Raw genomic sequence first — 25,559 nt, 5'->3', positions numbered from 1 at the left:
AATTAAGAAATTTAACTATTTTTAATATTTTATATTTTTTATTTATCGGTTGAATTAATAAACTAGTAAATCAGTAATATGATCGGTTCAATCACCGGTTTGATTCTTACAACTATGCTTACATGATCCGTTTTTTGTTTTTGTTTTTGGTGGAATGGTTAAACTCTCACATGCTCTGAAATTGGGCCATTGTTCATCTTCCTAGCCCAGATATGAAGATTGGGTCAAACAATCGAATTTCTTTTTCCTATTGTCGGCTTCTTGCTCCCAATTATAATATTTTTTTTCTTGTATAAAAGGCAACAACAAACCCCCAAACCAAAAACTTAGTTTTGAATCATGCAAAGAGGAAAAAAGAAGTTGGGAAGTTGGAAATGGTTTAGTTGAAATATTAAATGCCCTAAGAAAATAAGCTTTATTTAGCATGCAGATAGTAAACAAATTATAATTCAAATGATATAATTTTTTTATAATTATTTAGAGATTGTGAGTTTGAGTTTCACTTCTAGTTTTAGAGGAAAAAAAATTAGCATGCAGATGCAGTGTTCATCCTCAGCACTTGATATCCTCGTGGTTTATCTAACACAATATAATATTGGTGCACAAAATCTGAGATAAGTATCAAATTTATATCAAGACCGAAAATGCACTCCGTTATTTTCCCCTAAAAGAATCTTCTACTAATAATCATATATTTTATTATCCTCATGTCGGTAAGGAAAATGTGAACCCAAACCCAACTAACTTTGCCACCCTGGTCAACCACTTGGAACTTGGAAGTCTTCAACACAAGATATCCTCTCGTAAAATATTGATGACGAATTCATATAATTAATTCTAACAAGAAAAAATAAAAAATTATCGACGCAATTATGCAAAGTTGCAAACGATGCAAAAAAAAAAACGAGGTGGACACTTGTGACTTGTGAGGTTTGCTTGAAAGTGGGACCCAACAAAACCTTGGGTGGTGTACAGGATTCCCATGCACTCGCTGGCACCCCTTAATCATACAGAGAAGACTTTTCACACCAAAACACATAAAACGACACCGTTTCACCATTTCAGTTTTCACTCTTGTTCAACTACACCTCCAAAATTGCCGCTTTAGGGTTCAACAATCGGATCCGCAACTCACCAATTTCGTTCTAATTCCCCTTGAAAGTTTCCGAGTCTCTGATGTGATGTCTTCCGCAGCACCCAATTACACCTCACTTCCATCGCCATCTTCATCCAACTCCGCCGCTCCTTATTTCGTCTCACGCGCCGCGACCTCACCGCGACGTACCTTCCCCACGCGCCGCCCATGGGAGGAGGTGTTCGCGCTCTACTCCTTCACGCGCCCCATTTCCGTGGGCGAGGCCACACTGCGCGTGAAGCGCAACGTCGACCACTTCCGCCTCAACTACGCCATGATCATTCTCTTCATCCTCTTCCTCAGCCTCCTATGGCACCCTTTCTCCATAATCGTGTTCCTCGTGGCCCTCGCCGCGTGGTTCTTCCTCTACTTCTTCAGGGACAGGCCGGTGGAGCTTTTCGGCCGCGTGATCGACGATAGGGCGTTGGCGGCGGTGCTCGCGGTGGTTACCGTGGTGGCAGTGTCACTCACAGGGGTGTGGCTGAACGTGCTTGTGTCCGTACTGGTTGGAGTTGCGGTGGTTGTGTTGCACGCGGCGTTCAGGAGCACCGAGGATTTGTATGTTGATGAAACCGACGGCTACGATGGTGGAGGCTTGCTTTCGTTTGTTGGAAGCCCAACTAAGAGAACAACCACAACCACCACAGGCTACAATGTAATTTAGCTGAATCATCCTTGCTTGGAGTATGATTTTGATTTTCTTCTTGTTTTGTTTTGTTTTTTTCTTACAATGCACATTTTTTTATTGGAGCAAAATTGGTTCGTAGTAGGTTCATGCATTCTTCATAGTTAGTAGAAAAACAAAAAAAAAAAACAAAAAAAGAACGGTGTATAGTGGTTTGTTTTATGAACGGTGTAAATTTTCTTGGGTAAAAATTGAAGGGTTCTTCTACTTGTGTGTTTCGAGTCCAAATTTCAGTGTTTAATTATTTTATTTTATTTATACTTTTATACGGCTGGCTAATTGCCAGAATATGGCTGTGATTTTGTTCCTGGATTGATGTAACCAATTCCACAGCTGATGTGATTAAGACTTGATTTTGCATTGTAATGGGTAGAAAATTGGTCATGCTATGTATGTTTCTCAAATGTAGGTAGGTTTTAGTTTAGTGTTGTGTTTTAGTTAATTGAATTCGTTCTAATTGTAATGGTCAATGCTTTTTGGTTTGCCATACAGCACACTCAAAATATTGTTTTAGAGTAAATACTCTTTTGTGAACGAGACATGAAATTTGTACTTCATGTTCAAACATTCGAATTGTCAATGCAAATGAATCTTTGAACATGAGATATTCTGTCAATATTTTAAATTTTAGTTTAATTTCAATTATAATTAAAAAATACCATATTATATATTTTAGTTATCAACTTAATAATGGAAAAGTCGGAAAAGTCTAGAGGATCAGTAACTTTTGTGTTTTCTTGTCAGCACTTAACCATCAAAAGAAAAGTGAGTGAGTAATTTCTCACCATTGGATGGAATCTCACACCATTAAAAACACTATTGATGGATAGTTACAAAATATTAAAATTGTTGGTCTCTTAGCATTGTTCATTAATAATTAGTCAATAATAACATATAAGAAAAATAGAGTAAGTAAAAGAGAAAATTAAATAGAGAATAGAAGGAGAGAATATTTTAATTAAAAAAAAATTAGTTTAATTATAATAAAAAAATAATATGTGATCTATTTTAATTATAAAATTAGTGATATACAATAGATAATAGAATATACAGAAGTTATCTACACAAATAACATTTTAATTGTACCCTGTAAGACTGGTGCAAGCTGTAGAGATATGCAATGCAAGGAAGCTTTGTAATGTTTAATGGAATAGTTTTGTGGGAACACAAAAGTGCATGCCCCACACCCCTCAGTATTTGGAGTTTGCAGTGGTCAGTGGAGGTAAATCCTTGGCTTTTTATGGTGGCCCGGCTTCCTTTGTTTTGAATTAGACTTGCATATTTTGTTCTTTCATAGCAAATAGCCCTTTTTAATCTTGGATGGTCACAATTTGAATATAAAATATAAAGCACGTGGTAAGTGGTAAGTAACTATTTTGAGGAAGAATTCAACCTTAACCTTTGCTTTAAGTGTGAATGCAAATACAAATGTCCAGTGCCTTAAGATTTTAATATATTTTGTTAATTGATCAAGTGGCTAGTTCATTCGTTATTATCACATTTTTTTCTTTCTAAACGTTTTTAACCCTAACACTAAATCAGTCATGATTTATTATCGTTGTCGTCATTACAATCACCATTTTTTTCTCTTTTTCCACCTATCTTTAACCTTAATACTAAATCAATCACGATCCTACCTGATTCCAATAGCCACCACCCCTCACCGATGTGGTTAGGGCTAACAATGGATAGGATAGGGTAGGGTTTAGACTCTATCCTAAGGGTTGAAAATTTTTTTAAACTTCTACCTTATCCTACCCGCGCGTTGAGAATCTCTCGACTGTAACCCTACCCGCACCCTAAAGTTCTAAACCCTACCCTACCCGCAGAAAAATAAAAACTAAGTTCATATTAAAATTAAAAACAATAAAATTTTAAAGAAATCCACGATAAAATTACAAATAATATGATTATCAACTAGCTTAGTGATTATTTTAAGTTTTTATAAGAGGAAGATTGTGAGTTCAACACTCACTTTTTTCACTAAATACATATATATTAGAGGTGCGAGTAAGATAGGGTAGGGTATACACTAAACCCGTACCCTACCCTACCCGCAGGCAAATTCGTATCCTATTCTATCCTATCTGCAACGCGTAGGATAGACAACCCTATCTGAACGGGTTGGTCCAGGTTGAGTACCCGCGAATAAGGTATATATTGCCAGCTCTAATTGTGTTGTCCAACCTCAATGCTACCACTTTTTAGTATGTTATCTATAGTCTATCAATTCAAAATCCCTCACCATCATCCACTCCAACATTAACCCTTTTAACTTGGGGTTGATATTGGGACTAGAAAATAGAGATTGATAGTGAAAAAAAAGGTATTACCATTAAGAACAGATAGAGAGAAACTTAGGGATAAAATTGTTAAAAAAATTTAGCTGATTGTTGATTAAAAAACAAAATAATAGTAGAAATAAAATTAGCATTTATTTCAAATATTATCCTTTTAAAAATTTAGAGAAAAAAAAAATATTTTACTTGTTAGCTTTACTTATGAGAACTCTCTTGCAGTTATTTGATATATTTGCTTCAACTATATTAACTTGGCTTCCTTACTCAGAAGAAAAGTAAGTGTCATTTTTTCAGTAACACGAGTGTTTAAATATGAAAATATGCAGTATTATATATACTAAATTTTGAAGAAGGTTAAGGCCTAAGGTCATCGATTAATTGCATCATATATAATATGGTTAATTTGAAAAGAAGTCAATGTAATTTAGCTAAATCTGGTGACATTTTTCTTAGAATAATACAAACAATAACAAAGCCTTGTCCCACTAAGTGGGGTCGGCATTTTTCTTAGAATAATACCATCATATATTTTTTTTCTATCTAAATTTTGATATATGTTCTGTTTGGTTATACTGTAACTGGACAACAACTTTTCTTTCCTGAATTAGAATCCAATGAGTCAATAAGTCTTCGCCAAAAAAATTTTCTTACCTTTTTCTTGGATACTTTATGGAAATCAATCCAGATTCCAGCACAAAAAATAAATTAAATTAAAATAGCAAAGTGGAGTGAGTGATATTGAAAGTAACCAATCTTCCCCACACTTTCCTCAAAGACTAAACAAGACAGGCTCAAGAAATAAGGAACAAAAAAGCAAACTTGCGTTATAGCAGCAATAAGTTTCAGAATCAGAAGCAGTAGTATCACGCCATTGCAAGGATCACAGGATGGCAATCAGCACAAGATGGACCAACCATGTTTTCTTGAGTTTCAGAGGTGATGACACCAGAAAAGGCTTCACAGACCACCTTTTTGCTTCCCTTGAAAGAAGGGGTATCAAGACTTTTAAGGATGATCATGACCTTGATAAGGGAGGATCCATATCTGTGGGGCTCTTCAAGGCCATTGAAGAGTCCATGTTTGCACTTATCATCCTCTCACCAAACTATGCTTCCTCAACTTGGTGCTTAGACGAGCTCCAAAAGATTCTTCACTGCAGGAGCAATCTTGGCCAAGCTGTTTTTCCCATCTTCTATGGTGTTGATCCCTCTGATGTGAGGTATCAAAGAGAAACCTTTGGTGAAGCCTTCAGAAAACATGAAGAGAGATTCAGAGAAGACAAGGACAAAGTGAAGAGATGGCGTGATGCCTTGAGAGAAGTTGCAAGTTTCTCTGGTTGGGACTCTAAGGATCAGTAAGTAGACCCATCATTCTGATTAAATTGTTATATATTTTGATGTGTTTAATTTCTATGCATTGATTGAGTAAACGAATTTCCCAGTGTCATTATATCAAATGGTTATGTTTGTTAGACTTTTTAGATAGTAAGTAGTAGAGTCAAACATTTACTATAACCAACTTGTGATCAATTTCATACCTGTTTAGTATACTGAAAGTGAACCTTTAAGAAGTGAAAAGTCTGTTTTACATTACATGATGATAAGTTAATGGTAAGTGGCTTTTGTAACTATTGTTATCACCAAGGGAAGTATAAATTACTCTGTGATGTTTGTCATCCTGATGTTGTTATGTAAACTGGCTGTGTTGAGATAAAAGATCAGACTTATTCATGGTTTTAAACTGCGGTTATGGTCGCGCTGCAGTATAGAAAATTTTGGAAAAATGTATATGAAACAGCACAGCAACAATAATATTGTGGTTGCAAACTGCAATTTAAAGTCATCTCATTGATTCACCAATTACCATCTCAATGCTTACTTTTTTGTTCCATTCCCTCTCTGTACAGACATGAAGCAGGACTAGTTGAAACAATTGTTGATCACATACAGAAAATGCTGATTCCGAAGCTGCCAACTTGCACAGATAACCTTGTTGGGGTTGATTCAAGGATAAAGAGGGTGATTTCACTCATAGGCATGAGGTTGGATGATGTTCGCTTTGTTGGCATATGGGGCATGGGTGGCATAGGTAAGACTACAACTGCTAGATTAGTCTATGAATCAATCAAAGAGGAATTCCAAGTTAGTTGCTTTCTTCAGAACATTAGAGAGATGCATGAGAAAAATGGCTTAGTTCAAATCCAAAAGGAACTTCTTTCTCATCTTAATGTAAGAAGCAGCAATTTTCATAATTTTTTTGATGGGAAAAAAATAATAGCAAACTCTTTGCGCAATAAAAAGGTTCTTCTTGTTCTTGATGATGTAAGTGAATTAAGTCAATTGGAGAATTTAGCAGAGAAGCAAGAGTGGTTTGGTCCAGGTAGTAAAGTGATAATCACAACCAGAGACAAACACATTCTGGCAACACATGGAGTGCTAAAAACTTGTGAGATTGGTGGCTTATTCTCAAATGAAGCTCTTCATCTCCTCTCTTTGAAAGCCTTCAAACAAGATGAACCGAAAGAAGGGTATTTGGATTTGTGCAAAGAAGTGGTTGAATACACTAAAGGCCTTCCACTAGCAATTGAAGTTCTAGGTTCCCATCTTCATGGAAGAACTATAGAAGTTTGGCATAGTGCTTTGAAGCAAATAAGAAGTTTTCCACTTCCTGAGATCCAAAATACACTTAAAGTAAGTTATGATGGTTTAAATAGCCCCGAGCAAGATATGTTTCTAGATATTGCCTGTTTTTTCAAGGGCATGGATAAAGAAGAAGTTACAGATATGTTAGAAACTTGTGGTGGTTGTCCTAAAATTGGAATTGAAATTTTGATTGAAAGAAATTTGATAACTATTAGTGCAACCAATAAGTTGCAGATGCATGATTTGATTCAAGAAATGGGAAGAAATATTGTATTCCTAGAATCTCCAAATGATCCAGGCAAACGTAGCAGGTTATGGTCTCAAGATGACATTGATCATGTATTGACAAATAATAAGGTAAGTGCCTCTTTTTCTAATACTGGATGTTTGATTTAAGATGCATCATGCATGTAACATTTACATTCTGTTTACAATTCTGGTTTTCTAGGGGACTGAAGCCATTCAAGCTATAGTTCTAGACATAGTTCAACCATATGAAGCATGCTGGAGCACTGAAGCCTTCTCCAATACCAATCAAGTAAGATTACTCAAGTTATGTGAGATGCAACTTCCTCTTGGCCTCAATTGCCTTCCTTGTTCACTCAAAGTTCTTCATTGGGAAGGATCTCCTTTGAAAACTCTACCATTTAGTAATCAACTGAATGAGCTTGTTGACCTCAATTTGTCTCATAGCAAAATTGAACAACTTTGGCATGGAAAAAAGGTCAATATCCTCAACTAGAACTTGTGTCCAACATATGCTTCTTTATATTTTTTTTCCTTCTCATCATCACAATATCTTCAAAAACTGATAATTTTTTTTCTGTCATATTTATAACTTTGACAGATTCTTAAAAAGCTAAGGTTTATCAATTTGAGTTTCTCCAAGAACCTAAAGAAAACCCTTGACTTTGATGGGGTTCCAAATCTTGAATCATTGGTTCTTGAAGGTTGTACAAGTTTAACGGAAATTCATACGTCCCTTGTACATCACAAGAAACTTGTTCTATTGAATTTGAAAGACTGCAAAAGGCTCAAAGCTTTTCCAAGTAAATTGGAGATGTGTTCATTGAAAGATTTAAATCTCTCTGGTTGCTCAGAACTGAAAATACTTCCCGAGTTTGGCGAAAACATGGAACTTCTCTCAATGCTTTCTTTAGAGGGAACTGCTATAACAAAGCTACCATCATCAGTGGGAAGTCTAGTTGGCCTTACTCAATTGAAGTTAAACAATTGCAAGAATCTTGTTTGCCTTCCAGACACCATTCATAAACTGAAGTCTCTCAAGATTTTGAATGTTTCCGGATGCTCAAAAATTCGCAGCTTGCCGGAGTGCCTTAAGGAAATAAAGTGTTTGGAGGAACTATGTGCAAGTGAAACAGCAATAGAAGAACTCCCTTCATGTGTCTTTTATCTAGAAAGCCTCAGGGTAATCTCATTTGCTGGTTGCAAGGGGCAAGTATCTAATTCAATGGAGATGTTTCTCCCTTTTAAGTGGTTGTTTGGAAGTCAACAAGCTCCAACTGGATTTCGCTTGCCACCTTCAGTCTCCCGCTTATGCCTTTTGAGCAGTGTAGATTTAAGTTACTGCAATTTATCTGATGAATCAATACCAGATGACTTTTGCCATTTATCTTCATTGAGGATTCTAGATCTCTCTGGGAATGACTTTGTTAGCATGCCTAGCAGCATATCGAAACTTCCAAAGCTTGAGTATCTTGATATAAATTGGTGCAAAAAGCTTGAATCATTGCCAGAGCTTCCATCAAGCATAAAAGAATTGGATGCAAGCAATTGTGCCTCACTTGAAGCTTCCAAATTGAATCTATCCAAGCCATGCAACCTCTTTGCATCACCTATACAATGCCACCTTCCTATACAAGAAATTATCAATCGCCTTTTTGAGGTTTGGTACCCTACTTCTAAAAGTCTTTATATTATTGTGTTTGGTAGTTGGGACATGATAGAAATACAGACACTGCAAACTTAACAAACATTTTGTGCATTACAGGGACTTAGCATTCCAAAAGCAAGATTTGACATGCTTATAACTGGGAGTGAAATTCCATCATGGTTTGTCCCTCAAAGATGTATTTCCTTTGCAAAGATAGCAATCCCTCAAAATTGTCCTGTAAATGATTGGGTGGGATTTGCTCTGTGTTTCATGTTGGTAAGTTATGCAGATCCACCTCAAGTGTGCAATCATGAAGTTGACTGTTATTTGTTTGGGCCTAAGGGTAAGATGCTCATCAACTCCAGGAATTTACCTCTTATGGAGCCATATTGCCCTCACCTTTATATTCTTTATCTGTCCATTGATAAATTTCGTCACACAATTTATGAAGGTGGTCACTTCAAAGAAATTGAATTTGTATTGAAAAGTTATTGCTGCCATTCATTACAAATAGTGAGGTGTGGGTCTCGATTGGTGTGCAAGCAAGATGTTGAAGATATTTTTGGAAATCATTCCTAGCTTCACTTTCTTGCTTGGTTCTTGTTTTTGTTGATAGACATATTTCCACTTTTTTATTTCTATTTTTGTAAAACAAGACAACATCCAATATGCTCTCAGTTTCAACAGTTAAATGATTGTATAACAACTTGCACCAAAATAAAACTTGTACACTCCAGAGCTCATGTATAAATTACTGAATATGGTTAAGCTCAAGCCACAAGTCACATTGGACTCGTTCTAGCCTGTTAAAGAAATTCAATTTGTAAATCAAAAGAAAAAACAAAACAACAACAAAAACAACAGATTTTATCCTGATGAAATTGTCTACATGATCAAACAAGCTGCGGATCTCACATCCATTTAAAGATCTGCTGCAATTTAATGTTCTTAAACTGACAAATGAACTAATCACTCAACAATCCATTCCAAATTGGTTGACAACACTGTAATATCTTGTCATAAAGCATATATGTTAATATGTATTTAGGCAATTTATTTATGCTTAAATACCTTTTGATGGTATTTTTCAGTAATTCTTTTTCACTCTCTTTAATGCATTTATTTCTAGTTGTGGAGTATAGTAGGATCATTCATCCATTAAAACATCTATCAAAATTAAAAAGAAACCAAAAAATATCCTCTCGATTTAAATGTCAAAATCACAATAAATAATCTCTCCTAACTACACATGGTGGCCTATACCTACTTTATATCTCTATGTGACATGTGCATTTCAAATTATTGGACCAAAGGAATGGGGGAGAACACTGAAAAATCATGTTGTAATGATCATTACAATGACCAACCTCATCATGCTACACTAATGGCAGAAGGATTATGGTTCGTATGGAGGAGAGTTCCTTATAATTAATTTATTTGGCCCTTCTTATCCTCCAAGATATAACTGCTTTTGGCAGCAATGGTGCCAGAAGAAGAAGCCATGTTCAGTATCCATGCAGGTGGGGAAATTATGCTGTGGTCAACATTTTCAAGATGCATTAAAAATTGTGAATTTTGGGGGGAACCATGATCAAGGATATGGGACCTTCCGAGCATAGGCCAGGACCATCACAAAATCCTTTGCTGATGACCCAATGGTTGCTGGAATCCGCTGTGACGTGGCGGCTGAATCCAGCCACAACTCAACCAAATTTTGTAGCCGCAGTGTAGGGAGCACTGGTTGCCCCATACATTTAATCTCAATCTGTAAAAAAGAATCAACTCGAGAATGAGTAACATGTGTAAACTATTACCATTGCTCTATTTTGAATTGTAAGAAGGATTGACCAGAACATATAGGCCTTATTCCAATAGGGCAACCAGTACGTTGGAGGCCACATGTATCAGATGATGTTCTAAGAATACTCTAAGAACATGTATCAGAACAGTAAAGAGTGGTGATTCAAGATTGTCTTTGACTGATCAAACATGTCAGGAGCTTAAAAAAGACAAGTAGAATACTCTAAGAACAATCGAATTGTGAATAATTCATTGAAAGAGATAAGTTACTCCTTCACAAAACCCCAATACATCAATCAACACTATTCCTTTTTCCCCTCCTTTTAATCAATCATTTTTCTTCATCAAAATCGGTGGCCCACCTCAACTTATGCGTTATGTGAATTGCACAATTGTGTGCAAATTTGATGTCTTGTAGATACACTAGAAAAGGAGAGAGAGTTACCTCTGCTTCACTGGTCAGCTCTAGTTTCTTCACTAAGTATTTTTGGATAAATGAGACAGGTATGCTTCCATCCCTGTTATAAACAAAAGAAACATTCTGGTTCAGTTACACCCTACAGTTTTGGATCACTAAGCTAGTTAGAGTGAAAATGATTTCTCGAGCGAATTTAGTACCATGTATAGGTGTAGTGTGTGATCAATAATTCACTTAAAGATCATTACCAAAGGCTCACCTTGGTAAATTATTCTTAAAACAGTTTAAATGCTATTGTATACACAATCAATCAATATAGTTGATGTATAATGCAAGAAATCTCATATTTCTTCCTAAGGCAATTTTAGATATGTAATTGACTCCATGAATACTTTCTTTCTAAAAATGGAAAAGAGGAGTTATATCTGTTTTCATTTTTCTTCCTTCATTTCTTTTTTTTTTCTTTTTTTGGCAAAGAAAAATTGCAACATTTATATTTGGCAGAGTTTATATGAAATCTGTTTAGATAATATGCACACACAAAAAATTTCACTTGACCACCTAGGAAAAATTGAAAATAAGATCATCAAAATGCATCTATGTATTTCTGCAGATTTCTAGAGAGCATATTGAGTTTAAAATCCACAATTATGGCCCATTTCCTTTTTGAGGTAATTGAAATTCAGTTTTATTTTTTATTTTTCATGTATTATACTAATTTTCTTTGATATGCTCATCTTCTGACAAATATACAACTGGTAGGAACAATTATGTTATGAGTATTGCTAGGGAGTCAATGACCTAAGCGTACAATGTGTACAATAGGCTAAATCTTTGGTCTATGAATAAAATAAATATCACCCATACTATCTAGAATAATCATCCGGATACCAGGGATAATAAACATCTCATGTCATAAAACCACTCATCCCAAAAACTTAAGCTGATTTTGGAGTTCACCAAGGATCGAACTCTTGACCTTTTCGATCTAAAACTTTAATACCATGTCATGAAACCACTCATCTCAAAAGCGTAACCTGATAGGACAATGTAACACTAATGGTCATATCTCTAATACTTTCTAAACCTCCATTGTACACATTGTACGCTTAGGTCATTGGCTCCCTATACTTTCTCTTATCTTATTCATGTACCAACCACAAGGATAAAGGACAAATGAAGGAACAAGGCGAAAAGGAAAGGCTAAAGAGGAAGTTAGCCTGTCCTAAGACCCAATTATGGTCCCCAATCTGAAGAATGACAAATAATTGAGGATAACATGGAATGGGATAAAATAAAGAAAAGAAAATAAAATCTGAGTGATAGTAAATGCTGCAATCTTAATAGCTGACAACAAAGGTGAAAATTCTCTTACTGTGAAAGACTTTCTTACAGCTACATCGAGATTGTTGTCTTTTGAGTTACAAACATTTTATCTTAAAATAGACAAAATGAGAGGCCCAACTAGAGTCCATGAAATACATCTTGCTTATTCAGCTTGCATTGATATTCTCCATGATATAATTAATGACTGCTAAATCATTGAAATTATACTGAAGCACAACTTCTGAAGGTCAAAGCCATTGACTTTTTCTATCACTCAAGATGCTATGTAAAATTTACTATAAGGAGAGGGTTAATTTAGAGAAAAATTAGATGTCCAACACTGCTCCAAGCACAATACTCCTATTTCAAAATCATGCAATAAATCAAAACTAAAAGTAATAAAAGGCAGCAATACAGGTAAGAATGCCAGAAGGAACTTACTTTATTCTCACATAACTTGAAGGAATTTGAGGCAAGGGTGCGTCTCCTTCCCTGATACATTAGTATGAAATAAGTAAATATAGAAATGTTCCCTAAAATATGTATATGATTTAAAGGTATAAGTTGTTAATTTAAATTTCAAGGATATATAATCTCACTGGTTCTCAGAAGCTACTAAGGAGAACCAAATTGGACAACTCCTTAAGTGTTTACTGCTGTTAGAATCCAGCACAGCTTGGGGTAATATGCCTGATTCCCCAAAAGGGGGTTCCTTTCTACGCCGAACTCTACGCGATTTATTGGGTTTCACTGTATCAGAAGAGACAGGACAACTGCTAGTCTTTTCATCCTCAGTCTTCCCCTTGCGTTTATTTTCCTTATTTTTGGTTTTTAGCACTTGAGAATCAGTCTCATTTACTTGAATGGTTTCTGGTTTAGCATCAGACCCTTGTGCATTAGACTTGAAAGATTTGCTCCTACTTGCAACTTCTACTAAACAATTCAAGGGTTTCCAAAGATCCAATTTTGCATCCCATGATTCGGCACCATTCTCTGTTCCTTTATTTGGTAAGGGTTGACTGCCTTCACGAGGGGATGAACTCTGCAACAAGAAAAATTAAAAATAAAAGTTAAGTATACTATTATAAGAATTAATGCCGATACAATGTGGAAAATCCAATGAAGTAATGAACTGAAATGATAAATAAATAAGCACTAGATAGTGAGTTGAAGGATAAAAGCCGGCTCATCAATCCTACAACCTGTCGAGTATCTTCAGCAAACCTATTTGAAGTGTCCGGTGAACTTGAACTCCCAGGATGATCTTCTAGTACTTCTTCCTCCTTTTTAACGGACTTTTCGATGGAAAAACTAGAGGATCGCAGACTACCAGCCTTTCTTGTAGGTTTTGTTCTTCTTCCTGTCATGGTTGCGTGTGCAGATACCCTTGGAGTGCTGACCACCAAAGATGAAAGAGATCTCTCCTTTCTTCTAGCTGGTAACGGTACCGAGGGGGCAGCAGGTTCAGGTGTCTTTGTCACCTTTCTTCCCTTTAAGGGGAAAACTTTGGCCCTTACATCTTGCAAACTGTGGTCTGGCCTGGTAATCAGAAGACAAGGTCTAAAACTCAGCATGCAACAATCGAAAAGAGAACACCACAATCATTAGTTGTGTGTGTCTTTTTTGTTTTTCTTCCTTAAATACTGCTCTCTCTGCTTCATTACCAACGGCTGTTATTCATAACAGTACAATTTCGTTCAAAGAAAATTCAGAACAATATCTTTTCCTTTTCCATCTTGAAGATTCATCAATTCCATGACGATTTCCCTACTCTTTGATCCAACTTAATCAATTTTCACTCTTAAGTCACATTTTTTGCTGTCATTTTTTAAGATAATTGAGAAATACTAAAATTGAACATTCTCAAATAATAACATATCTACCAGTTGTGGTCAACAATGTCATTAATTTGATCTGTAGATTGAATAACCACCCTTTTACACTGTTCATCTTACTCTGTCGCTGTTTCCAACTAATAATTCAAATGAAACTTTATTAAATGCAATCATGTTACCTTATCCATAGTTCTCACTATTTATATTTTTTAATAGACAGATGAAATCTATGTTGCGAAAACTTCTCGATAAAAATTAAAACATATCAGCATCAATGTATATAAATTATTGAAAGATGTCAAACTAAATGCATATAATTTCCAGTTAATGACAAATTCCTCTGAAGAGAGCCGATCAATCAAGTTAGTTTTCACAAAGTAACAAAATGAATATAATTTTATCTTATCCTGATAGGATATCTTAGCAACAGAAATTCTCATTCTCTTGCAGGTCATTGCCGTATGATCTTGACACCCTCTTTTACCCGTATTCCTTCCCTTGATGGTGTTTCAATATAAATGTTGAAGGATCAACATTATTCAACAGTTTTACAGACAAATCAAACATATAATTTGTTTTCAAAGGAAGCTTCTAAGCATGCATAGTTGTATCTCAATTTTTAGCAGACTTATAACAATGATGTTGTGGTGGCAAGACCGAAAAATCATATAGCAGCTTGTATTTTTCTTTCTTTCCAAAGGAAAATAGTAGTAGAAGGGGTAATTTGGGAAAGTGGCAGAAAGAAGAGGATGTGACCTTAGTTTTTCGAGTGGAACACAACCCAAGTCAATGTTGCATATTGGACAGCACTCTAATTCCTCATCTGTGATTTTATCATAAATGCACTTCCTGCAAACTAGTAAACCAAATCCACAAAGAAACAAAAAGAAGGAAAAAAAATATCTATTAGTGGCGTGGCTCACATATATTGATATATCCTTTCCTTAAAGCTCTAGCCAATGAGTGATGGAACGTTCAGAAATAAAATTTCACACAGAAGATAGCTAACCAACTAGAACACCAATTAATTAACCTTAAACTGAGAATAATAATAACAACAAAATAATTCCATAGAGAAATATTTCCAAGCTCCAAAATGTAATAAAGTTAGTTGCATTGCATTGCATATATTAATAGTAATGTAGGTGGTGGTGCCACGAGACCAGTGTTGCATGAACTAAAAAAACTAGTCTAAGTGATTTTACAATTTTACCATAAATGAAAATAATTAAGGTTAGTTGTAGTCAAAAGTTCAAACTTCAAACACCCCTTTTAATTGTGCATATATGATGGAAGTATATAATTACAAAAGTAACCCCTCCATGAGGGATGAGGGGGTGAAGGAAGAAAGAAGAAGAGTCAAACTGAAAGCAATTGAATGAAGGCAGAAGATGAAGAAGAGGCATGAGAAAGAAAAGATTGAAAATTTGAAGAAATTAAGATTGGATTGAGGGAAATGGGAGAGGGGATTTGGAAAGGGGGTTAAGTAAAATGAAAAGTGAAAACTCACACGTGTGAAGGCATTCGGATATGGTGGTGGCTTCTCTGAAGAGCTTGTTGCAGAGGGGGCAAGTCATGCATGCCGCAATCGTCTCCCTCTTCACCTTCACCACCCGATTCGCCATTCTTCGCCGCTTGTTCTGGTTTCACTCACGTGCATCCACCCTCACTCGGTGCATGCTTGTTCCCACCACCCACAAATATTTACGTCCGTTTTGGTAACAATCACATTCACATCCTGCATTATTATTACACAAACATGGCTAGCGTAAGAAAATGGAACAAGAATATTAATCGCGATAATAATATATGCAAGATATATGTATATTTCAAATATGGACCTATATATGCATATCTAGAGAGAGAATAATAATAGCGATCGGTGAATTAAGAATGTGAAGATGGATGAAAATTTGGGATTCAGAGAGATGAATATGAAAAGGGAGATTGGACGTGGATTTGGGAGAAGGAGTTGTTGTGGATGATCTGAATCCAGCTGAGAAGGGAGTCTTCGTCGAAAAGAGCATGAACCAAAGCCAAAACAACCGAGTCTGTTTTTTTCCTTCTCTCTCTTTCTTATGTCTTCTTCCTTTTTTATTTTTATTTTTTATTTTATTAAAGACATGTTTCACACTTGAACCAACGACAGCTAGAGGAGTAGGAGGGTGTGATACCATGCGCCGCGGGGTTAACGTGCGCGCTAGGTGATGGACGGCGTGTCATGCGGGGGAAAAGAGCGTGCATTAACATGCGCCAAGGTCTACCATACCCTCCTCTGTGCTATCCCAATTAATTACTAATAATTACTTTACTACTATTAATTTATTCATATTTCACATTCAAATATTATAGGGGCCTACTCCTACTACTACCAGCTGCTTCTCATCAACATATATTAGTATACATTCACAATTATGATAAACTTCTTCGATTATCCGTTAGCTGAGCTTTAAAATTTTCAGATTATTTTGTTTATTACAAAGGAGAACTTGTCTATTAATTTGAAGGTGTTGAATCCATTCAACTTTGTTTCGAGAAGCTTCCTTTACTGGGTCTAAAATGTGTTGCTACGACTAACTAATGCTACGTTACTAAACACATCGTTATTAATTTATTATGGTGGATACTACAATGAAGATGGCATAATTGTCTTCATATGAGTATATTTCTTTTTGACCTTTGGATGATGGATTGTATGGTTAGATTTTGATATTTATAAAAGTGTTGTTTTTGTTTAAAGTGTGGCTAAATAAATAAACCACACTTTTAACCAAAGCATCTTCATGAGAAGATATTTTTGCCATCTTCATTGTAGTATCCACCATTTATTATAACCAATTCAACACTGTTGCCATATTACTAAATATAACAAACTAATAAAGTTGTTCAACAGAAATATGGAACTGGGTCAAAATAGTTGAGAGATGAAATTTAAGTGAAATAATCCTAAGTTTATGATCAAAATTGTCACTCTGCCATGATTTTGGGCGTAAAATAATCTAACACCATTTCTAAAAGAAAATCAAAAATGAAAAAAATATACGTTAAATAATTTGACAGTAAAAATCAATTTTGAGCTTTCTAAATAAATTATTTATTTATGCATGTCTCTTGTAACTTAATACACTATATGTGTGTGTGTGTGTGTGTGTTTTTTTTTTTTTAGTTCATATGCTTATATATATGTGTGTACTTTTGCAATTTAATATGCATGTATCCCTATTTGCACTTTCTATGTTTTTTCGACTCACTTAATCAATACAATTTATGATTATTTGGAAACATCATTGACATGAATTTCTCTTGGAAGGGTTATGTTTCTTTCCTTTTACAATTACTGGTTGCACGGTTAGATATTTTCTACGGGAGGTTGCAGCAACAGATTTTTAATTATTTATACATTCGGTATGACATTATGTATCAATATTTTTTCTTTTGGCATATAGAAATAATAAAATAATAAATATACAAAATATTTCTTGTCTACTTCAAACTGGCAGTGGGAATGTTTTAATTTGCTTGTGGTTCAAGTTTGGTGACGGTAGATTTATCTTCTTCGTCCTCCTAATTAATAGAGCGAACAAATAGAAATGAAAGAATAATAGCAAAAGAATATGTATTAGACACTATTGGTAGTTGGGTTTGGATGTTGAGGGAAAAGTCAAAAAGCTAATTCGATTGGCTTTGTTGAAAAATGGGAGAATCAGGGTAACATGTGATCTTCGTGATTTGTTTATTAACTGAAAAAGGGTCCCTCCTCCCTCTTTACAAATCTCTATCTCTCTGACACTGTCGACCTTCACACTTACTAGTTTCTAGTATAACTTCATCCTTTTAACTTGCTATTCAAATTTTAAATTTGAAGTATTATGAATAGAGAATTGGGAGCTTGAAACAATAGAATTGTATATATTAACAATGAAAAACAATACTCATATTATTCAATTTTCATTTTTGGGAACATATATATATATATATATATATATATATATATATATATATATATATATATATATATATATATATATATATATATATATCATATGGTTATCAAACTGGTAATTCTTCGTCTCTTTTTTGTTTAGCTTGATGCCAATTTGGTGCATATTTGGCTAGTCATGAATCTGATGCTTGGAATTTAAATAAGGTCCTTATGCTCATTGCACCTCTTTCGAGTGATATTATCTCTTTGGGTCTGTTCCAATTTGAGGAGGAATCTATTATGTTTTTGGACCCTTATTAGGAGTAGTCTCGTCTGCTAGCTCGGTGTTTTTATATTCTAAAGGAAAAAAAAAAAAAGGTTCTTCTCAAGAGTCAAGATGTAAGTAATGGCGACTCTATCGCTGCACCAACACTTTCCATAGTGGTGTAATTTTTAATTGTATTTTCCATTCTGCCAAGCGTTCATGTTTCAAGGTTTGCTAAATGGCCTAGCAGTTGGAATAAATTCTATGTCTAATTGCACCTGTCACAATTCATATTTGTTTTATTATTTTTGAAATATAATTATGATTATGATGATGATATACAGAAGCAGCAGAATATATAATGATTAGACCAAAAGGAGTGGGAGTCAGCGAGAAAGTCAGAACATGTGATGGACATTGTAATAATATGATTATTGTAGTACTAATTGGCATAACCGCATGCGCATCCAAGGGAAACGGAATAGGCCCATAATCTATCTCACTCGATTTGACCAAATACAGACTTAAACATGAAAACGGTCATAAGAGGATAATGCTGCACTAAAATGTAGGTAAAATATATACTCTTATTAGATTGGACTGCACTTTATCTAATTTAATTGCTAATTCATCAACAATCATATACAACTTGTCAATTGCTCCAATCAAAAAAATAAAATAAAATAAGTCCCCACTTGCTAGATAGCTAGCAGCTTTTGAGAGAGAGAGAGAAGATTGAACAATTACTTGGATGACATGATACAAAAAATTGTTTGGGTGCACGCATGGATTTCAGCTTCCAACATGAACGAATCTCTATGCGTTTCAAGACCCCACAAGGCCTTTGCGTCGGGCATAAGTTACTATGCTTAAAAACAACGATGCACTAACCATTCCCCCAAGCATCACCACCTAAAGTTACCAAATTTTCAACTCAGAAAACTTATAAAAGAGAAAAAGAAAAATTATATATGGCAGTATTAGAAAAAAATAACGTAGTGTTTTTGCCAGAAATCATAGTGATAGTTGAATAATAATAAGCGGTGAGAACAAATTTTGTATCCAAAGGCTATAAAAGTATAAACAATGCTGAGTAAATTCCAGTGGTCTGGCATAGGATTTTGTAGAAATTTTTATAAGGGATATGGTATGTACCTACCCATTTAAACATGTATCCGTGACCATCTTTCCATGTATATGGAATGTTCATACCAAATATTGCTCCTACCAATGAATATATGGACAGACACACAGTCCCCAAGCTAAGGAACAACTCTAGCTGTCAAGAAATTAATAAGCATAAACAATACCCTTGGTATTTAGACACATTAAGAAGATAATCATGGCCTTCATATAGCAACAAGTTTTTCACTGTGTGTATAAAGAAGTTAGTGTAAGGCTCCCAGATATAACAGAAAGTGGAACAGAATCAAGATAGAAGCTAAGCAGTACAGAAATGCAGTAGAAATTAGAAGAAGAAGAATGGAAATAGTTTGAAATTTTATTTTACCTGAATCAGTTGATTTCTGTGACTGTCAAGCTGCATGAACAGATTACATATATTATGAATAGTGTCAATTATCTAGGCAGCAAAAGTTATCTTTCATATACATGACCAAATGAATATCATATGTACCTGTATGTTGATATAATCTTCTGTGTCATCAATATATTCACGCAACTGCATTTGCAGAAGTATCGAACATCAAAGTTTATCATGACTCTAGTAGTGTTAATAGAAATCATATTGGAACTTAGTATGAATATGAAAGAAAGAAAATGCAGTACTAGCTAGTTCATACTGTGTTCAGTTTATTCAATGTGCCTTCGATTTGCGTGAAATATGCCTGCAGGTTCCACCATAGAACAATTCACTAATCACTGGAACAAACATTATCATGATCAAAATTAATATTGAATACTTGTATATATAACCTCAAGTAACATTTCAAGATCCTCAACATCATTCTCCACTTGAACTGAAGTTGCTGTACTCGCTTTGCTTGATCTGTGAATCTTTGAATCTGGATTTGGAGAGCTAAGAAGCCAGTTTGGAGCACCAAAACTACTTGCAGGAGAAGATAAATTAGCCAACTTTTTTGATAAGTAAAGATCAGCCATGTCATCATCATCATCAAGTAGGTTTTCTAGTTCATCTCTTATCTACATGCAATAAGCTCGCAAAGTTCAGTGCAAAAAACAGGATAATTCTGGATTCTATATGAGATACCTAAAAACAAGTTTGTTTTAACCTCTAGATGTTCTTTTAACATATATATATATATACCTTCTGAACTCGATTAGTCAACCTTGTCATTGCACTCTTCAGTTTCCGCACTCTATCCAAATTACGACTGCTAATCTGGATATAAATTTCATTCAACCAAAACCATGAATTATTAGTCAGACGACATATCAGAAATGCATAAGCACTTTTCACTTTTACTTTCTTAATCGAGCTCTGATAACATTCATTAGCATATTACAAGTTTTTTTACAACAAATATAACTCTGAATGCATCATCACTTAATAATAGTATATGAAAAATAAAGAAAAAAAAATCTAATCCAACTAGGAAAAAGACAAAATTTTCCGACAAAACAATGTTGTCGTGTCTGGAAATTTCAAAGTAAGTCTCGTGTTTAATTGGGCATATAACAGAGGAAAGCAAGGCATGCATGTGCTAGAAAACAGAGATGATAGTATCCAAGTTCTTCTCTCCTACGTAGCCATTTGGATAAGGAGGCATGTTATGTGAAAAATCTATGAACCCCTAAAAAAATGGATCTTTATTCTTTAGGCAGTGGTTTTTTCGTTACCTGAGATGTGAGTTCATCCAAAGCTGGATAAGCAGCAGTCTCTAACTCGATTGTTCTTGCATCAAGGAAACTGCAAATTGCTTCCAATGCAACTTCCAATGCTCGGAACTCAAACGGAAATTCTATAAAGAAAATAAATAAAATGATTTAAACATATTTTTCCGGAAACTATTATTATCGTTTATTTATTTGGATAAAGCTGACCGTTATCTTCCCCTTCTCCACCTGCTTCACGGTCTTGAGCAGACGGTTCTTCATCCCCAGTGGATTTGGGTAACCGTCTTCGAAGTTCTTCAACAATCGGCACAATATCATCGTCCATTGGATCCCTAAGAAGCACCTAAATTAAAAAAGATAGATGCCGAAATTAAAACGAAATTGGAAAGCTGCGCTTATTCGAAGAGCAAGCTAAGGAACATACCTCTTGTGCAGTGATAATAGCCTTTATGTGCTGCAACAACAACTCCAATAAGTCACTAATTGAAGAGAAAGAGAAAGAGAGAGAATTAAGTTGAAAATTGATAATTGCCTCTAAATTGAGAACAATGACTTTCTCTCTGCCGAGAATGGCCGAAGGATATGAGAGGAGAGGGTCGAGAATTCGAAGGTCCCTAGCGTGAATCTCAACCATGCGCATGATAGCATACTTGTCCACATCCAGGATGGTGCCTGTGCCATCCTTGTCGAGCAAAATCCAGCTTCTTGAAAGGGCGGTTTTCTTCAATTGCAGCTCCATTGGAAGAGAAAGAAGATAAGTGATGGCATTCGGAGGAGTTATAGAGAAGAGAGTGTTGCATGAATTGATATTTCTGACACATAGTGGGGTTCTCACTTCTCACTCGCACTATAAATAATGCATAATTAACACGCTTACATACATGCCTGCAAACTTTTCTCTCTCTTCATTTTTATTTTACTTGTAGAAAGCATGTGTGGACTTTAACATTTGGACCCCATCCAATTTACCATAGGTGTAGATAACATGTGTAATCATAGTAGCTAGAATCTCGATTTAACTCTTAAAATCTTCCGATATTACGATTTTAAATGAGTTTATCGATTTTACAAAATTTATACTAAGTCTGACGATTTTACGATTTAAATCTTGTTAAGATTTTACGTTTTACGTTTTTTATTTACTTTTTCGATTTCACGTAAAATCTCGATTTTCTCTGCCCTGTGTGTAATTACTATGATGCATGCACCACATACACCAATAACCAATTACTACATATATGTTTTTCTGACCTACTCTACCCTACCCTACCCTTGTGTCGTTCTTTGCTTCCTGTTACTTCAATCGTTGCTTATGAGACCGTCGTGTCCAGTGGTTGCAGTTGCACCGGGCCACTATGTGTTGGAAGTCATTGTAATCATCATAGAATAGCCTGACCCTGACAGCATAGAATTGCCAATTTTGTTAATAGGCCAAGAGTCGTGCATGGCTAGCTAGCCACACCCCCAGGCCCCAGCCAGACCTCGCATCACTATCCACACGCGCCTACGCTCACACACGTATATATACATCCCCTTTTCTACTTGTTTACAAATTTTTATTTTAATCACACCTTACTAAATAATAATTTACCTAATAATTTTGTTAATAAAGTATAATTCAAATAGCATAATATTTTTATATTTACTTAAAAATCTCGAGTTGAAACCTCATTCTTAACTTTGATAAAAAAAAATACCTAATAATTTTGCATTTTGAACACATGGCATAAGTGAAACAGTGACTTTATATTATAAGTTAGCGGACGGGAGAGTTACATTCCTAACACTCAAGTGAAGTGTTTAAACTTTAAAAAGTATAATAATTTTATAAAATATATAAATGTTAGAGATAAAACGATAAAATTTATTAAACTTTTTTATGGGACATTTTTCTTGTTGAAATAGATAGAATATTTTTATAGATATAAAATTGATCAATAATATTGAAATTATGGTTATTAAGTTAATAATAATAGTTATTAAATTTGGAGACCATTCTAATAAAGACATTAAAAATATTTTTTTTAAGATATTTATATGTGTCATGTTATTATTAGATATTTTTATTAAATCGATTAATAATTTATCTTTTAATAAATCAAAATAAAATCGGTTTATTATAGTAACAATAATAAACCTAATTATCTGTATTATAATTATTAGATCCAATTTAATCCGATCGAATTACACAATTTAAACTGAATATTTTTAAATTTTTTATAAAAAGATAAATATATCTCTGACATTTTGTTTTGCGGACATTTAAATCCCTACAAATTTAAAAATACAATTAGACCCCTAAAAAATTAGGTTTATTGTTATTGTTATAAAAAAATCAGTTTTATTCTAATTTGTTAAGAAATTTAAAAATAACCGGTTTATTAATACGTTCAATAATAATGCGACACGTAAACGTTTTTACAAAAAGACATTTTGTGAGTCTTTATAGGAGCATCCCCCACTAAATTTATCAGTTGCAAATTCAAAATTAATAACAACTTAGATTGAGTTATTATTCGTTGCCTAAAATAAATAAAGTTAAAAAAATTAGGATTTAGTATTTAATGTTGTTCCGTTTTATGTAAAACTGTCGAGTTATAGCAATTCCTTCCGAGCAATGTGCCACTTGATCTAGAGAGCTACAGGTTGGCCTGGTTTAAACACTACGGTGGGAATACTTGCAAAAGATATTCAGACGCTCAAGTTAGTAGAAGACTCAGAAAATGTTAATTAAATATTTAGAATAAGTTAAATTAGAACGTGTCCTTTATCGAGGTTAAGTAATCGGTTATATAGATGAATATTTTACTGATCTGTGGGAGTATTCTGAGATTCTTGGTGAGATGGTGAGCGTCGTCCCTTAAGGGGGTGGTTTTGCTGATAATCTTTGACTGTTTTGAATTTAGTAACCGACCTTTCCGTTGCATTCCGAGTTATGATGCTGGTTTATTATTTGGTTGTTAGGCCGAGGTATAGGGTACATAACTACGTATCATATCCCACAAGCTTGCCTTGCCTGGAGGGAACGAAGGCGAGCTTAAATTTCGCGTATGCGTCGGCCATAGATTTTGTGTTGCGTTAGTATGCTTCATCCCCCAACCTCGGCTTAGTTTCATACGGAATTTGAAACGGCGTGCATTTAATATGTGTCTTGCTTCTCGCGCCTATTAGACTGATTGATGTGAAACGTGGTACGCTTTTTTAGGCACCCTTAACCGTTAGATTATGACGTGAGCTACAACTATTTTTTGAAGGGATAAGATTTAAAAAACATTTTGTTGGTAACCATTTATCCATTGCTGTATTAACTATGTTGTAACCTTGCCTTAATTTCTACACATTATAGATTTTCCGTGTAATCTCTTTGGCTTGTCACAGAATGAGTAAAAAAGGTGAGTGTCAATCTTCTCTTTGTGCCTTTTCTTTTTAATTCTTTTGTGCTTCTGACCATGGAAAAAGGAAAAGTAGTGGTTGATGAGAATGACCCTTGTAACTAGGTTGACCCCAAAGTTAGGAGTTATGTTTCTCAGTTTGATGACGAAAAATCTGTGAAAATGCTAGGTTCGAATATATGGGTCAGGGAGGGGAGCCAAATCAAGATAGAAATCTTACCTTGTAGGAGGGATGATCGTGTTTGTGAGCATTTATGTGGCTGGTCTTACTTTTACATATATAGTTGTTTATTTACAGAGTTAGGCATTAGACTTTCTTTTACGGATTTTGAGTGTGGTGTATTATACTGGCTAAACTGTACTCCAACCCAACTGCATTCGAATTTCTAGGGATTTGTCAGGGCTTTCGAGGTGCTGATGGACGTGCTAGAACATCCTCCTTCCCTTAGACTATTTTTTTCTTTATTTCAAGCTAAAGGAGTTGGGCGTGGATTGTGGGTTAACCTGAGTAGCCATCCTGGTCGCTCGGTTTTTACTTTGTACAAATCATCTTTTAAGGACTTCAAAACTATATTTGTTAAAGTTAGGAGTGCGGAGGAAGAGTTCCCTTTTCATGTAAATGAGTACCTGGAAGAGAGGTTCCCTTTGTCGTGGTTTCCGGAGCCGGCTCTGGTTTTTGGATGTTGACGTCTGGTTTCTTGATGACGACATTATTATGGAGTTTCTTTTTGAAATGTTGGATTCGAGAGATTTGTTATCTATTGCCGAATTATTGAAGTGGGATTGATAGGCAGGCTATTTTGGATTATATAGGTAATTCAGAATGTCAAATTTTGTTAAACTTTGCTTATGTGAGTCTGATTGTGTTTCTTTTTTGTGTTATATATGCAGCTGATAAGGCTCCGACCATCACGACCGCCGGACTGAAGTCCTTCTTCAGTCAAAGGAGGAAAAATGAGAAAGAAGGCTCGACCACCAATGCTAAAAAAAGATACTGGTGTTGCTACAGTGCAATCTGAGATAAATCCAAAAGGTAAACGGAAAAGGGGTCATCGAGGGTCAAACTTTCTGAGGTCGTTGAGGTTAAGGGTGAGTCCCCAGCTACTTTGCAGATGGTTGAGTCTACTT

The 25,559-nt window shown here is 35.0% G+C and overlaps 4 protein-coding genes across 12 annotated transcripts; 2 read left to right on the top strand and 2 right to left on the bottom strand.

Moving 5' to 3' along the window:
• The first annotated feature begins 1,181 nt into the window (after positions 1 to 1,181).
• Positions 1,182 to 1,799, top strand: LOC112696299 (PRA1 family protein F3). Its single transcript, XM_025749020.2, has one exon. It carries the CDS (start codon positions 1,182 to 1,184, stop codon positions 1,797 to 1,799), a length of 618 nt encoding a protein of 205 aa, XP_025604805.1.
• Positions 1,800 to 4,658: 2,859 nt separating this feature from the next.
• Positions 4,659 to 9,379, top strand: LOC112696297 (TMV resistance protein N). The gene is made up of 5 exons (XM_025749017.2): positions 4,659 to 5,474; positions 6,027 to 7,119; positions 7,211 to 7,486; positions 7,610 to 8,668; positions 8,774 to 9,379. The coding sequence occupies exons 1-5, from the start codon at positions 5,008 to 5,010 to the stop codon at positions 9,233 to 9,235; spliced, it is 3,357 nt and encodes a 1,118-aa protein (XP_025604802.1). The 5' UTR covers positions 4,659 to 5,007; the 3' UTR covers positions 9,236 to 9,379.
• A 431-nt stretch (positions 9,380 to 9,810) lies between these two features.
• Positions 9,811 to 16,167, bottom strand: LOC112696298 (E3 ubiquitin protein ligase DRIP2). Of its 2 annotated transcripts, none has more exons than XM_025749018.3 (8): positions 15,877 to 16,167; positions 15,546 to 15,773; positions 14,792 to 14,891; positions 13,403 to 13,739; positions 12,800 to 13,242; positions 12,642 to 12,692; positions 10,902 to 10,974; positions 9,811 to 10,421 (listed from the first exon to the last, which is right to left on the bottom strand). In XM_025749018.3, the coding sequence occupies exons 2-8, from the start codon at positions 15,658 to 15,660 to the stop codon at positions 10,248 to 10,250; spliced, it is 1,293 nt and encodes a 430-aa protein (XP_025604803.1). In that variant the 5' UTR covers positions 15,661 to 15,773; positions 15,877 to 16,167; the 3' UTR covers positions 9,811 to 10,247. The 2 variants fall into 2 exon arrangements, with proteins under 2 accessions (XP_025604803.1, XP_025604804.1); XM_025749019.3 differs by having other exon boundaries at positions 15,989 to 16,160.
• Positions 16,168 to 18,791: 2,624 nt separating this feature from the next.
• Positions 18,792 to 22,041, bottom strand: LOC112696295 (magnesium transporter MRS2-I). 8 transcript variants are annotated; one of them, XR_011862878.1, is made up of 11 exons: positions 21,572 to 22,041; positions 21,464 to 21,493; positions 21,247 to 21,382; positions 21,043 to 21,164; positions 20,510 to 20,584; positions 20,158 to 20,385; positions 20,025 to 20,069; positions 19,859 to 19,903; positions 19,733 to 19,762; positions 19,382 to 19,593; positions 18,792 to 19,134 (listed from the first exon to the last, which is right to left on the bottom strand). XR_011862878.1 is itself a non-coding variant. In XM_025749012.3 (11 exons), exons 1-11 carry the CDS (start codon positions 21,776 to 21,778, stop codon positions 19,048 to 19,050), a joined length of 1,125 nt encoding a protein of 374 aa, XP_025604797.1. In that variant the 5' UTR covers positions 21,779 to 22,041; the 3' UTR covers positions 18,792 to 19,047. The 8 variants fall into 8 exon arrangements, 7 of the variants coding, with proteins under 7 accessions (XP_025604797.1, XP_072054126.1, XP_072054128.1 ...); XM_025749012.3 differs by having other exon boundaries at positions 19,382 to 19,501; XM_072198025.1 differs by having other exon boundaries at positions 19,382 to 19,501; positions 21,268 to 21,382; positions 21,572 to 21,991.
• Positions 22,042 to 25,559: the final 3,518 nt, after the last annotated feature.

This window comes from Arachis hypogaea, chromosome 6 (genome assembly GCF_003086295.3).
Source record: "Arachis hypogaea cultivar Tifrunner chromosome 6, arahy.Tifrunner.gnm2.J5K5, whole genome shotgun sequence".
Classification (NCBI taxonomy): Eukaryota; Viridiplantae; Streptophyta; class Magnoliopsida; order Fabales; family Fabaceae; genus Arachis; species Arachis hypogaea.
The sequence above is the reverse complement of the archived record's forward strand: the minus strand, read 5'-3'. Positions and strand labels throughout refer to the sequence as shown.